This window comes from Sciurus vulgaris (genome assembly GCF_902686455.1).
Source record: "Sciurus vulgaris genome assembly, chromosome: 17".
In the NCBI taxonomy this organism is placed as follows: Eukaryota; Metazoa; Chordata; class Mammalia; order Rodentia; family Sciuridae; genus Sciurus; species Sciurus vulgaris.
The window spans coordinates 39044940-39060801 of record NC_136478.1 but is presented as its reverse complement, the minus strand read 5'-3'; the positions used below and the strand labels follow the sequence as shown (position 1 = coordinate 39060801).

At 44.3% G+C, this 15862-nt stretch overlaps 1 protein-coding gene across 1 annotated transcript; it reads right to left on the bottom strand.

Moving 5' to 3' along the window:
• Positions 1–253: 253 nt before the first annotated feature.
• Positions 254–10421, bottom strand: CCNE1 (cyclin E1). The gene is made up of 12 exons (XM_079119707.1): positions 10203–10421; positions 9677–9728; positions 9480–9567; positions 9201–9269; positions 5878–6023; positions 5626–5761; positions 2847–2993; positions 2180–2275; positions 1712–1846; positions 1488–1599; positions 1233–1390; positions 254–928 (listed from the first exon to the last, which is right to left on the bottom strand). The coding sequence occupies exons 2-12, from the start codon at positions 9697–9699 to the stop codon at positions 806–808; spliced, it is 1233 nt and encodes a 410-aa protein (XP_078975833.1). The 5' UTR covers positions 9700–9728; positions 10203–10421; the 3' UTR covers positions 254–805.
• Positions 10422–15862: the final 5441 nt, after the last annotated feature.

Below are 15862 nucleotides of genomic sequence, written 5' to 3'. Positions count from 1 at the left end.
TGATGGCTAATGAACCTGACAGTGAGTGGCCACCTGTGCAGGAAACTGCAGAAGTGGCAAATCGAAGTCTCACTCCCAGCTCCAGGGGCCTCAGGAGGCAGACAAGGCTATGCTTGAAGCTTATTCCCTATTTAAAATGTTTTCTCTAGAAACACTCAAGCTTCAACAGCATGAAGTCAAAAAAGAGAACCTGACATAGTGACACTGAGTTGACTTCTAACTTAAATTACCAGACACTGCTCATAAAACCAGCTGTCTCAAAGACAGTATTATCTTTATTAAAAACGGATAGACATAGCAGCACTTACAAAACAAGAGTTCATAAGAGGCATGGTACACTGTCAACTGATAGTGTGTAAAGGGCAGGCCCCCAGCCCTGCTGGTTGTAGGCTGTGCATCACAATGCTTGCTCACAACCACCTGTTCCACCGAACACGAGGCAACCCAGAACACCTGAGGGGAGACCAACAGCAACAGCGGCACTCCTCAACTTCAAGCCTTTGTTATTTGTGTGAACAGTCAATCAAGTCAAGTATCACCCTCCTTAGCAGCATCTGGAGCACTCATTGGTGTTCTGGAGGTGGCTGGTGTACTTGACCCACTTATTTAAAAAAAATCTAGGTATTCAATAAAAAACACTTCTCCCTGTCCAATCCCATCCACAGAAACACTTCTGTTGCAGAAGAGAGACACTCTTCACTTAAATATCTGTAAAAGCTAACACACGCCTCCACTGCAGTAGACAGGAGAGAACTATGAGCAGGCACTTCCGCACAACTGTCTTTGGTGGAGAATGCTGGTGTGGTCACACTATTTCCTGCTCATTGCTCTGCTTCTTACTGCTCTGTGGTGGGGTAAGGACCCCTGAGGGGGGAGGAGAAATCCTGTTTTGTTCGGACAATATGGCTTTCTTTGCTTGGGCTTTGTCCTGTTGATAAGAAGAAAAGAGAAAAACTTTTAAGGTGGAAGGACATATCCTTTGTCTCACTTACCATATGTTATTGGTATGGAGGTGAGTGAAGGGGAAAAACAGCAAAAAACACCTAAAAGTCTATGGTCTACTTGATACTGACATATAGCATCTATCAACTAGAAATTTTCTTCAAGGAATTAAGAGAATTGGGAGTTTTTCTAGGATGTCTGAAGGCTGCATGAAGAGAAGTGAATAGGTTATCCAGGCAGTTTTAAAGTTCTCTCTGGTCAAGAAGGATTAAAGCAAGAACAGTACTGACCAGCAAATCCAAGCTGTTGATGTGGGTCTGTATGTTATGGGCGTCTTCAGCAGGAACCCCCCTGAAGTGCTTTAGTTTGGAACTTCCTGTCTCTCTTATAATCATGGCAAATGGAACCATCCACTTGACACACTTCTCTATATCACACCACTGGTACCCTGTGATGAAAAGAAACCATAGGCTCAACCAGAGGTTAACAATTGGTGTCTAAGTTTAATACACTTTCTTTGTGAATTCACTAGAAAACCAACATACCTGAAACCTTTTGCATCAATTCAGATGAAGAGAAATGATACAAGGCAGAAGCAGCAAGTACACCGTAGGGAAATTCTAAGCAGCCAACATCTAGGACGCAGAGATCTAAAAGCTATGGAGATGAAAGGAATGCTCAAACTGATGTTCACACACATCACTTCTAGAGTTCCTCACTCTAGCTGTGGGGTCAGGGGCCCCCAGAAGCAATGGAGCTGCTTACTTACCTCTGCAATCTGTATAAAGATTTGCTGGGGATACTGTGGCAGTAGCACTTCATATACGTCATTTAGATATGCAACCTGCATGTATACATTCAGCCAGGACACAATGGTCAGGGGACTTAAACGCCATTTAAGGGCCTAAGGAAAATAGGAAAGAAGCCAATGGTTGTGAAAAGAAGTTCAAGATGTAGCCATATGGGGTGGGATTGTAGATCAGTGGTGGAGCACTTGACTAGCATGTGTGAGGCACTGGGTTCAATCCTCAGAACCACATAAAAAAATAAATAAGTAAAATAAAGGTATTGTGTTCATCTAGAACAAATTTAAAATATTAAAAAAAAAAAAAGATGTAGCCATGTTCCACGTCACAATGTTGGCCCAGCTAAAGACCTAGCAGATGTGCACACACTTCATGTGAGAAATACTTATGTGTGTGTTTTAAAAATAACTGAAAATTAACTTGTTACCTACCTTCATAATCACTAATTCCATAGTAAGAATTTCATCACCCGAACAAGCGCCATCTGTAACATAAGCAAACTGGTGCAACTTTGGAGGATAGATTTCCTAAAAGTGAATAAGACTGAGTTAGCAACCAGTTACTCTCATAAGAGTTTTAACTTATAATGTGCATCTGAAATTATTTTTTAGTACCTGGCATAAAGAAATGATAGGTTGATGTGACTAGTACAGGAGCTACTTTAATAGTTAAACAGGTGTAGTTATAAAAGGAATGAAACTCTTACCCCCACTAAATAAATGAGTGAATATATATATTGATAAATAGAACTTTACTCATTGTATTTTTAAAATTTTCACCTTCTCAATATCTTTAACATGTTTGGAAGTTGGGCTCAAACATTCTTCTACTATCACACCAAAATTTTAATCTTCTTAGTTCAAGGTTCAATTTTTGCTTAAAGTAACTATATTAACCTAAATATTTTATACATTATAGATTTATTCCTTCCCTGTCTTCATTAGTCCTTAGTCTTTTCTACATGTCTTAACTTTAGAAGACTTCAAATTAGAAAAATTAAGGATATGTATTATAGACAAATAGCTGACCTGTTCCCCTAATCTTAATAGAACTCAAGAAATAACACACATTATATAACAAATATTTTAAATTATTCACCTCAAGTTTGGCAGCAATAAATAAAGATGAAATCCCAATAAGCTGTAAAAGTGTTTTTACAATATTTTCTTGTGTTGCCATATACCGATCAAAGAAATCTTGTGCCAAGTAAAATGTCTCCCTGTGAAGTTTATAGACTTCACACACCTGAAAAAATATTTAGTAAATTTTACAACAGTTACTCAAGGGGAAAAAAAAATCTTGTCCTGAGTTTTCGTGAAAGACAACATAATTAAATGAAGAGAGATAAGGATTACTTTGCTTTTCTGAAAGGATGGTCACCCTAAGCACATGTATAAAGACAAACATGGACTCAGATATAAGGATTTAGTTTCTTTGATTTAATAGAGAGTTTTACTCCAGAGAAGGAAGAAAGGTTTAAAGCCTGGTGAGAGCAGCGTATTTTTCTTCTTTTTTGCAGTACTAGGGATTAAACCCAAGGGTGCTCTACCACTGAGCCATATCCCCAGCCCTTTTTTTGAGACAGGGTCTTACTAAGTTGACCAGGCTGGCCTCGAACTTGCAATCCTTCTGTTTCACTGGGATTACAGGTGTGTACCACCATACCTGGCTGAAAACAGAATTCTCATGAAATAAGACAAAAAATCAAATCTGAATTCCCTCAAAAATGCTGTCCCCTTTTATAAGTTTCAATGATAAGTCAATTTAAGGAAAGAATTGATATGGTTCTGATACCAATAAAAAAGTTTAAAAGTCAGAACCCAAATTTATTTAAAGGCTACAACATACCCAAAACACTATAAATCATAAGAGGCAAAAACTTTGTTAAAAAGCATTAAAAAGATTCAGAGACCTAGGTTGTAGTTTAGGCTCTCTACCTTAGACAAACACAGTTATTTCACTATAAAATTAGGACAATACTGTCCTACCTACTTCTCAGAATTACTATAGGATCTGGTGAAACAGTATACAAGATGGGGTTGAAAAGAGACCAAGAAAATATTATTCCTCAACTCATTACCAACACCAAATGTAGTTATGCACATAAAACTCCAACACCACCACTACCACTCACCAACAGGCTGTCTCCTTAAGTGCAACTCTTGGGCTGAACACATAGAAAGATGCCAGAGAAAAACACAAAATTCTGCTAGAAAATTAATCAATCACCATAGCTTATTTCTAAAGTCCAGAATAAGCCATATATAGCTATTTATAAAAACATTCCTTCAAAACATAATGGCATTAATCACATTAAAAAAAGAGAACCTCTTGGTCAAATTTTTTGTTGTGGTGATGGGGACTGAACCCAGGGCTTCACACATGTCAGGCAAGTACTCTACCACTGAGCTATTTCCCCAGTCCTCTTTTATAATGGGTTTTATAACACTTTTATAATGAATTATAGCCTACAAGATTAAGACTTAATATATCCAACACTTTCAGAAAATATAAAATGTTATATAAAAGGCACAGGAGGGCTTTGTGACAAGGGTTATGTGACATGGTAAGTCCATGGTGGGCAAGTGCAAGACCTGTACTTTAAAAAAAGTAGGCCTTTAAAGAATCTAGTACAATGAACTGTTGACATTTTTAGGGGACAATGAAGAAACAAAAATTAAGAATGATAAAAAAAATTTATATACATCATTTCTAGTCTGCACAAACTCTGCAAGGAAAATATTGCTAAAAAATATTACAGATGAGAAAACCAAGACTCAGGTGACTTGATGGACTTCAGCACCTACATGGTAAGTGGTGGCAGGGAATTTCATTCTAGGACTAACACAACTATGGTATGCATACCCCAGAGAATGCTGACCTTCCACAGGATATACAGTATGATTGTTTATACATTTATAGTGAATATAGGTAGACACTCATGTACTCTTTCATAAAGATCTGCCTGAAAGGGTCCTACCACTTCTCAGAAGAAAAACACTTCTCACCCATCCAAGTATTTGGGTATCCATCAAGCCTCCCTCAAGCAAGGGAGTTATTCACAGTGCATCCCAATAAGAGGTACATTGCCAATAAAATTTCACTTTTTATATTAAACAATTATCCTGCTGATTTGTAATACTTAAGCTTTTGATCAGTTGTTGCAGAAGTATGACAGTGTGATCAATGAAATTAGAACAGTATGGTCTGTTAGGAAATTGTTCTAAAGGAAAAGAAAAATGGACTCCAGGAATTTAAAAGGGAACAATGTGAGATTTGACTATTAAAGATAAGCTTGTTCATATATTTTTATAAGTTATGATAGTGGCTATCAAATAGCTGATACCTGCATTCCAGTGGATACATTTAAAAGCAATTTAATGAAGAAAGCTGAAATATCAATATTTACAATTTATTGGAAAATATAATCTTTGCAACTATTTAACTTTGATGGAAAAAATGAGATGTCAGCTTTAAAATACCTAAGGGATAAAGAGATCTTAGAAATTCTTTTAAGAATGCAAGTAAAGTTGGTGCACACCTATAATCCCACCAACTTGGGAGGCTGAGAGAGGAGGATCACAAGTTCAAAGCCAGCCTCAGCAACTTAGTGAGACCCTAAGCAACTTAGCAAGACCCTGTCTCTATAATATATAAAAAATGGCTGGGGACGTGGCTCGGTGGTTAAGTGTCCCTGAGTTCAATCCTGGTACAAAAAAAAAAGAAAAAAAAAAGAAATAGAAGAAAAAGCAAGTAAAAAATTTAGCTTCTGAGATAGAGAATATGTTGATGGAATCAAGCACATACAGCAACTTAATAGCACAGAAGGATCCAGAAATGGCCAGTGAGTCCAGTGAATGGGAAGACATGAGCTCACCTCCATTAACCAATCCAGAAGAATTGCTCGCATTTTAGGCTGCAGAAGAGGGTGTCGCTGCAAAAAGTGCTTATCCCTTAAGTACATCTTCTCCTTGTTTAGCATGATTTTCCAAACCTCCTCTCTATTTGCCCAGCTAAGAAGAAAAGGAACAAAACAAAACCCCACACAAGTGTCAATTTGCATCCACACTAAGGAGGACTAAGAAGCGGAGTAAGAGGTTGGAAGTCACACAGCAAAGTCAGCACTTACTTCAGTAGAGGCAGTGGTGAGGCTCTGGTTGGTGTGGGTCTTTGAGGCCCAAATGTGGAATTTGGGTATACCAGCTCATCCTCCTCTTTGTCAGGTGTGGGGATCAAGGAGCAGGGGTTTGCACATACTGTATTATTGTCCCAAGGCTGTAAATGGAAGACACATTTTAAAATTTTTTTATGTAAACCAGTTGTTTTTATATTCACTGATTTGTAGATTAACCAGTACTTCACAAAACATCACCACACTGAAGAATGATATCCAAGACTAAATATTTTGATCTAAGTTAAGATGAAGATGGCATGGATAAGTAAAAGAGGGTAAACTTCCATTTCATTTCATTTCTGTCACTAGATTAGGAATCTATGCAGTGAATTACTAAGAAAACTAAGAAATCAGTAGCATTTTATATTCCACACTATCACCTTGGCTGAGATGCTTGAGCAGCAAAATGGACATGGAAGAGGTAAGATACCTAGACCTTTGAATCCAACCCCCAGATCCTTGCAGTCAGATTCAAGTATCTGATGAATGAAGTATCATTAAGAACCAAAATAGTATGCTTTCATTTGAAAGATTTTAGAAATTTCAGTATTTGGAAAAGACTAAGATCATATTGTCATTTAGAATATTTAAGTTACTATTTACCATCCTACTGTAAAAAGAAATCTTTTAATTTTTAAAGTTATAAAATAGTAACTAAAGATATTAGGCAGGTAACAATCCTGCTAGCATGGAAGCACTGTCTGAGCCACTTGTCATTTTTTTAAGCAGAGACCATTATATTGACTATAGAAGAAACAGACAATTGGAATAACTGTAAATAAACATGGAAATTCTAAGTGCTCCCTTGAAGACTCAGTATACAGTGGCTGCCACAGCAACATACCACCTTCACAGCAAACCCAAATGCTTTGTCTAGTAAGAAGGGCAAAGCTGGATAAAGCTCTTCTACACTCAATGTAGAAAGAATTGGGCATGCAAATTATCCATGACAGCTCATGCCAACAGCTGCGAAAGAAAGGCAACTTCCTTTCAGTTCTAGTATCATATGTTGGTAGCATTTCCTTGAATTAAGGTTCATATTACAACTGCTCAAGAAAAATGAATTCTAGTTTTGAAGGCACAAGCTGGGTGTCACCCTCATAGGCCAGATGGCTGGCACATCTGAGTGCAGGCCTATGCAGATAAAACTAACTGGTAGCAGTTCCCAACCTGCAGTTCATAAACAAATTAGGTGAACCACAAGCAGACAAATGGCTCCCAAAGTTGGCCTTTTTAGGAGCCAGTGGATGAGTCAGAATAATTAAGTCAATGTCCTTCACCTTGAGTGTATACCAAGTTTCAAAGGAAGCAAGATTAGTCTGACTTTAGTTAGGAAAGAATGGGACAATAGCAACTGTGACTATTGCTAACTACCTGACTCCTTAGGCCACTTTTTTTATTTCTGCAAAATTTTCTGAGAAATAACTGGTAGTCCAGGATTCCGTTTCAAATAAAAAGGTTGGGTCTCTTATGAAAATTAAACAAAATGGATATGTGAAGTAGATTTTAGGTAAAAGAGTACTCTATTCATTAAGAAAGGCCTAAGGTAAGAATCGCCAAAAATTCCATGTGGTCTTGAGGAAGTAGTAACGTTGAATTTGGCACAATGGCTCCCACTAGCTCAAATTTGTATAGCAGGCTGAATTGCCGAGAAAAATTCTGTTAATAGGCAAAAAAGCTGTTGAATCCCCAAATTTTAACTCCATGAATCTTTACAGAGAAAAAGCAAAAACTGCTCCATAAATAGGTAGATAACTTTCAAGATACCACCTATTCTATAAAATGTGCAGAAACCTGTTGATATTAATGAAAATTCCTCCCTGGGAGAAATGACATGGTTATTCATGCATCACAGTCATCACCTCTCAGCCATCCAGATACAATGCCACAGTCCTATCTGAGGCACTTAAGCAATGTTCAAGTTATTGTTGAGAAAAGCCAATGAGAACAGAAACTCCAAGCCAATATATGGATGGCTTTGCTTGGAAGTTTATACTCAGAAACACAGCTGGGAAAAAGAAACAATCTTGAATTTTACAAAGCAGGGATTCATTTTATAATATAATACAAAAAATCAACCTGCTTGATTTGAAGCCTCTTTTATTTTAAGGGGACAAAAAGAAGAAATGACTTTGGATGACTATCTTACTTCCTTTCTTGCAGAGAAGTATTTCTTCTAACAAAGAAGGTAATCAACTCCTTGTTCAATATTCAGTGGTCTTCCGCAGAGATGCTTATGACTAGGGTATTATATATAGTGACAAGTGTTATTACAACATAGCCCGTCACATTGAAACACTTCACTCTTTTAGACCAGCTACCATGGCTGTTGTTCACTGCTTTACCAAGTGATGTGTGTCCACTGCAAACCTTATTGGGACTACTGCCACACTCAGGTCAAGTACTGTTCCTGCTCAGCTTTTATCTGTGATAGAGGCAAAGCCCTGACTAGCTAGTTTGGAGATAGGCTGCTTCCCCCATTGGAGCCCTAACTGCAGACTCCAGCCATTTCTGGAGGTAAAGAGATAATACAAGCTCTTTCTGCAAGGAACTTCTGATGTTTATAATGATATCACACTGTATGCAGGAAATTTGGCAGGAACTCCATAAGGAGGGGCAAGAAAAATGGAGTAGTCAATAAAAAAAATGTGTTGACACACAGACCATTACACAGAACGTTCCACTAATACCCTTGCTGAGGCCAGGTTAAGCCCAGATAGAAGTGATCCATGTGGGGGACTGCTGAATAGACTGGAGGAACTTTCAGGGCCACAAAGGGGGTGAAACTTTGAAACTTGATCTAAAGGAGATGGGAACTTCTTATGCACACCATAACAACAACCAAAGGAAAAAAGAAAAACCCCACAGGTGTGGATGGGGAGGAAGCGGACAACATACAGGAGTCCAACCCCACCCAGTCCACTAGCCATTAGAGACAAGGGTATAGGCCCAACTCTGCTTCTCACTTGCTTATAGACTCTGGGTTGCTTTCTTTCTCTAACTGAATCCAAAGTCTCCTCATGGGCAAAAGGAATTATATGATGTGCACTCTGGTTCTTCTAGGTGTTAGCACATATCTGCAACCTCAGAGGGTAGCCTGAAATCTCAAGGCTAGGAAAGGCAAGTGTGCACTGACAGTACAGGACTCAGCCATGTGGCTCTAGCTAGAGAAACCAACTCTAAACGAGGGTCTTCAACAGGAGGCAAGAAAGTATAAAACCCAGTTGGACCCAGGAGAGCTGGAGGCCCTCCATGAGACCTAACAGGAGGCCACCTACCTGACTGCCACACTGGTCTCTCACAGTCTTGTCAATTTTGGCAATTTCTTCATCTGGATCCTGCAAAAACTAACGTAAAACAATCCCCAACCCCCAAAGAAACACCGAACAACCAAAGACAAAAAGAGAGAAGGGGGCGATTAGATTATGAGTACCATTTCTGCCAGTGACACCCCCCACTAATTCCCATCAATAGATACGTGCGCAGACCCAAGTCTGGTACCCAGGTAAGATGCGGGGGAGGGGGGGTCCTCTCCAATCTGTCCCCTTTGTACTCACAACGGCTACATTTGCCTTCCTTTTCCTGGAGCGAACAGAGAAGTCAGTGCCACCTTCTTCTTTCATGGTGCCCCGTTCCTTCCCATCTCTGCAAAGCCACGATGGCACAGAAGTTGAGGTGAGTTCTCCCCAAATCTCAACCAGCCCCTCCCCCACGGCTGCACACCCTTCCTCCCCGCAGCAGCCAGGCTACTCACCTCTCCTTCCTTTCCCTTGGCATGGCGCAGGGCTCCGGCTACGACCTCAGACCTGGGGGCCACGAAGCGGGCAGCGGGTGAGGACCGCGGGTGGAGGGGGCCAGGTCCCGCGGGCCTGCCCCGGGCACCCCTCCCCCCTCCCGCGCGGACGGCGGCGGGAGCCTCCCGGGCCGGTCGGGAAAATGGCCGATGGGCCCGGGGTGGCCTGTCACCCGCGGCGCCACGGGCAGTCCGAGATCTCGGGTCCGAACCTGGAGTGGAGGTGGGGGTCCAGACGCCCCCCCGAAACCTTTCAGTCCCATCGTCTCCGCTGGGGCCGGGGTTGCCTCAGTCTCTCCTTCAACACCTCTCCTACCGTTTCTGAGCCACCCTACCCGGGGCACCCCGCTCTGACGCCTCCGGGACCCGAAGACCCGGCGACCCGGCCTCGCCCCACCCCCACTCCCGGCCCGACCCGGCCGGACCCGGGTGCTCTGGGAGTCCTCGCCCGCCGCGCCTGTCCCGGCAGTCCGCAGCGGGGCCTTACCCGAAGCCGTCTCCGCGGTAGGCAGGCGCGCACGAGCCGAGGCAGGAGGCCGGAGGCGAGCGGGAAGCCGGGAGGCGGGAGGCAGCAGGCGGCGGCGGGCCGAGCGCGCGGCGGTGGCGGGATCCGCGCCTGCCCCCTACACCGCTTTGGCTGCCGAGCCGGCTGCTCCTGCGCCCGGCTTAGAGCGGGACATTTAAAAATCCCTGCGCGCGGAACCGGCCCCGGCCCGCCCTCGCGCCTCCCCGCCACCTCCGCCCCACCCCGCCCGGGCTCGGAGCCCCTCAGCGGCCGCCCCAGGGCCAGGGCCCGCCCAGCCACCGCCCTCAGGACCGCCCCCGCCTAGGCGCAGGCCAGCGAAGAGCTCCAGGCTGCTGGGGGCGGGGCCAGCTCCGGGGCGGAGTCTCTGGGGGCGGGGTCCTACGGCGGAACCCGCGCAGGGGCGGGGTTAAGTGACAGGGCCTGCGCGCCTAAGGGACAGGACGCGGGACGTGGTGGGCGGGATCACAGGGCTGTGGCGGGGCCTGCGCGGGGCGGGACGCGGGAGAGCGGGCAGGCGGGCAGCGGGCGCGCGCGGTGGAGGGGCGGAGCCGTGCCGGGGCCGGACGCGGGAGAAGTCTGGCGGGAGCGGCGCGGAGGGGTGGGCCGAGGGGCCCAGGGGCGGAGCCCACTGGTGCTGGGGCTGCAAAGAGCCGCGTGGCCCGCGCGGGTGGAATGTAAACACCGCCTGCTGAGAGGGTTCGGGGCTCGGCTGGGTGGGCTGACCGGACCGATGCATGAGAGGGGCCGGGCGCAGAGAACCGGTCGTTCCTCGCAGAGAACCGTCTTCCTCGCGTATGCGCGACTGCCCTCCTAGCACGTCCTCCCCGCCCCTGAGACGCAGAGTTCCGGGCCTAGGGTGCGGGGCATGGATGTCCCCAAGGTCACAGTGTCAGGTGCCTGGGCTTCAGGCCGCTGAGTCTGGGACCTTCTGTGGGCCATGTGTTATTCCTGTCTGCGGGTCCATTCATCTTATTAGTGCATTCATTCATCTTTCAAACTGTTCATATTCTTCCTTTACATGCCTCTTCTCCGCAACCACTCCCTTAAGCATCAAAAGACCTTTCTGACACTGGGATCCCCGTGCGGCCATCTCTAGCTTAAAACCTTCCAGTTGTTTTTCATCAACCTTAAGATCAAATCCACATTCACCATCCTGGGCTACAAGGCTTCATGGATACTGGTCCTCACTGGCCTTAGACCAGGTTTTGAACCCTGCCCCCACCTTCTGTTTTCCTCACCTCTGGGCCTTGGAGCTTGTCAGTTCCTCTGACCCACTTGAGTTGCTCATTCTTCCTGTGAACTTCAAAGTCTTTAGTGACCACTTCATCTGAAACACCACTCTCCCCAGGAGTTCCTTCCCATATCACTGCCCTATTGTGGTCTCTTCACAGCACTTGCCACCATGCTTCTCACTACTTGATTTCCTGTCTCTCTGCCTGCCTCGCCTGTCTAGTTCACTGCCGTATTCCTCAGATATTGGCATCATGTCAGGAGGAAGGGGAACACTACAATCGTATTTGTTTTTTGTTTTGGTACCAGCAAGTGAACACAGAGGTGCTTAACTACTGAGCCACATCCCCAGCCCTTTTTATTTTATTTTTTTTATTTTGAGACAGGTTCTTGCTAAATTGCTTAGGTCCTTGCTAAGTTGCTGAGTCTCGGAGAACTTGGGATCCTCTTGCCTCAGCCTCCTGAGCCTCTGGGATTACAGACAGGAATAGTCCACCACAACCAACTACAAAGGTATTTGTGAATGAGTGATTGAAAACACACTGACTATGGCTTGTTGAACTTTAGAGGCTAGTGACAAACAGGTATTGAACAATCATCATTTGCAAGTACCTTCTGTATTCAAATTCTAGAGAAAGTATGTAACAGGGTTTTGAAAACCTCCAAGGCCCCTCCTCATTAATAGTCTTGGTTTTGTCTCCTTCAATGACTGTCTTTTTGAATAAGACAGTCATTGCTTGGGTCTTATTAAAGCATAGCTTTTGTGATTCCCAGAGATCCTGAATAGCATGTCAGTTCAGTTGTAAGCTCTCTGAGGCCAAGGCTGCAAAGATGACCTGCTTAAGACATCTTATATAGGCATGGAACCCAAGATCCTGAACCCCCAACCCTGTGCTCCTCGGTAGTATCAATAACTGGTATTGATAGCATTTCCAAAATGGCAGCTTTGGATTAAGCCCTTCAAAGTGTCATCTCAGTTAAACTTCATAATAATCATATTATATCAATACTGTGATTACCCTATCTCACAGATGGCAACTATCTACTTCCTAATCACTATGAAGATTAAGTGAGATAAAGAAGATGAATTAGTGCAGCACCTGGCCCACAATAAATACTCAACAAAATGAGTTATTGTAACAATGATAGAAAAGAGAGTTTTCTTTAGTAGTTGTAGCAATGTATACTCTCATCAGCAGAGTGAGAGTTCCAGATACCCTAGATCCTAGCTGACATGTCTATCAATAATAAAATGGATAAATAAAATTTTGTTGTATTCATTTAGTGGAATATTCTACAACAATAAAACCACAAACCACTGAAACACAAATGAATCTCATGAATATAATGTTGAGCACAAGAAGCCAGGCACATGTAGATGAAGTTTCCATTTATTTGAAGTTTTTGAAAAGGAAAATTGGGCTGGGGATGTGTCTCAGTGGCAGAACAAATGCTTAGCATGCACAAGAACCTGAGTTCAACCCCCATCACCCTGGTAAAGAGAGAGGAAGAGAAACAACAACAACAACAAAGGAAAATTATGGTGACTGGTCATTGGAACAGTAGTCGCTTCTGGAGCAAAGTGGTAATAACAAGGAGGGGAACAAGGGAAACTTCTGGTCATGAAACATGTTTTATGTTTTTCATTTGAGTGGTGGTTTCTTCCTAGTAACTATGAGGATTAAGGGAGATAATGCAGATGAATTAGTGCAGTAAAAAGTAAATGTATTAATACCCACAGTGCACTTGCAACAGTATCTGGCACATACTTAAGTGCTCAATAAGTATTCATTATTATTCATATAGGAAATTGGGGCCCTTCACTTAGCTTCATATGTGATCCAAAGCCAGATGATGGTGGAGGAATAAGGATGCAAGTAAAAGGTCATGGAGAAGTAAGACCATGAGGATTTCATGGGGGAAGTTCTTCCCAAATAGGATTCCCTAACATGTGGCTTCAGGGACCCAGAAAACTGCCTGCAGACAGTGTATGCACTTTACTGGGCATACTTGTATAACTTTTTCCCAGCTCTTTAAGGGCATCTTAACAGAAAGTTAAAAGCTCTGTTGCAGAGAATGCTGAGCATAGGAGGGACCATGTCTGATAGTGGGCCTGAGAGGTTTCGCTCTTGGGCAGCCTGAATGAGCCAAAGGAGGGGCACCTTGCAAAGCTACACGTGAGAAAACTTAAAGAGGAGCCAATGAGAGCCACTATGATGGGAGCAGGATGAACAGGACCAGGTTGTCAAACAGAGTAGCTGCAGCCCAGTGCTGGGGAACCTGAGTGTGGGAAAGCCCCAGAGGCTTGGCTCCTGTCCTCTCTCAACCCGGGAAATCTGTCTGCACAAGCCTACCAGGCCAGCCAGAGTGAAGGGCCCAAATACATGCTCTCCAGGGCTTGGTTATTGCTCATATCGTGCTCACTGCTGTGTGTGGGCTCTGGGGCAGGGAGACTTAAGACCAATGTGTGGTTATAGCTCAGGTCTAAATCCCTCTTATAGTGGGGAGCAATCCCAGCCAACATTTCTTTATTGTGAATGCTGTGATCAATAAAAAATGCTAGTGAAAATTAAAATTGGCCTCTAAATTTGGTATTTGATAGAACAACAATGGCAGCTGACATTTATGAATTCTGTGCTAAATTCAGGGTTGCCTGGAACAGAGACTAATTTGAAGACATTTCTAGAAGTAGGGTGTGTGACCAGGTCAGGGGTATTGATGGGGCCAGATCTGCAGCAGCAAGCTGCTCCCTCAGTATGGGCAAAGGCACAAGAGTGCTTTGTTTTTTGTTCGACCACCATATCCCCAGCTCTAATTTAAATCTCCTCATTTTGGGTTTCTGAAGACAGGCACAGCTGCAAAACAGAGGAGGGGCTTGGAGGGAGAAGGCTCTGGCATCTCCCTTCTGGTCAGGGATCAACATTTTTCTCTAAGCAACACCCTCTGCACTTTGATGGGAGAGAGGGACTTGGCCAATCAGAGCTCCACATTCCTGGCTATATGATTGGTTTAGGCACAGGCATATGGTCCAAGCCAGGCCAATGACAATCCTCAGGAGTTGCTAGGCTGACTGGAAGTGGGCCTGGAGCCATGAGGCCATCTTGCCACATAAGTTGACCTGCTTTAGAGGGAAGTTCTTCCTGGAGAGCAGAGCCAGAGGTGCTGGGAGGCAGGCTTCTGATCTGTTGAGGCCCTGTATCCAATCAGGCCTAAGACTAGATTACTAGGAACTTTCTGAATACTGGAACCAATGAATTATTTTCATGTATTGATTTATCCAGATGAGGTTGGGTTTCTCATAACTTGCAACCAAGAATCCTAGATATCATGAGTGAGTCAAAAGTTGAGAAACTGTCAAACTTTGTCTAGCCTGGGGCAGGCCCATTTGTGCTTACCAGTGAACCTCTTAGTGACCCCCCCCAGGCTGACATATGCCCTTGGCTACAAGGTCTGTAAAGTCAACCACACATGGTTGTGTGGATGCCAGGCCTAGGTGTGGGAGTGAACATTAGGCTCCTTGTCTCAATGCCCCAGGAATTCTGATTTCCCTGGAAGCAGCCCTCAGTCACTCATGTATGTCAATCACATAGGAATCCACTTATGAATTGGCCTGGTAGCCTCAGGAGCACCATGTGACTGCCCAGGGTTAAGCACCAGTGGTCAGGGTGGACCTGCCTGGTCCTGCCCTACAGGGAATTTGAGGAACACCTCCCATGAATTGGGGGCAAATTGGACACTAAATGAGCAGGATTTACCCAAAATACCACTGGGCAGAAGTTGCAAATGGACACTGGCAGCCCTCAGAGAATTAGCAAAAATTTAAATTCCTGTACACAGGAGGGTTTCTGGCTCATTGAACAGTGGTATAATTTGGCAAAGTTGAGCCCACATCTGTGCACGGCACCAGCAGGAGGCTGCCTTGTGGGTGAAGCAGCTTCACCCCTTGTCTGTACTAGGTAACAACTTGACCACTGTGGTAATGTGGCCAATGGGAGTTCAGGGCTGACTCAGTGCCTGCAAAGAAGGGTCCTGGATGAGGGAGAGTCAGGATGAAAGGAACAAGAAGGAAAGAAGGAAGGTCTGAGGTCTGAAGAGGGGTCAGATTGGAAGTATCCAAGGCCTAGCAGCCAGAGCATTCCCAGAGCAAAGCCCAGGTTCTGGAAAGCCAGATTTGCTAAGTAAATAAATGGATGGATGAATGGATAGGGGCAAAGGTGAGAACTACAGAAAACCTTTTCCAGGCGGTGGTGATAGGAAGCCAAGGAATCCGGGTACATGGAGCTGAGCCCAGGGCACATTCTTTTGCTGGTATTAGGGACATAAAGGAGATTCCACACTCAGGGCCAGGGCTTCCCTGCCTCCCACCACCACCCTCCCTTCTCTTCTGCTCT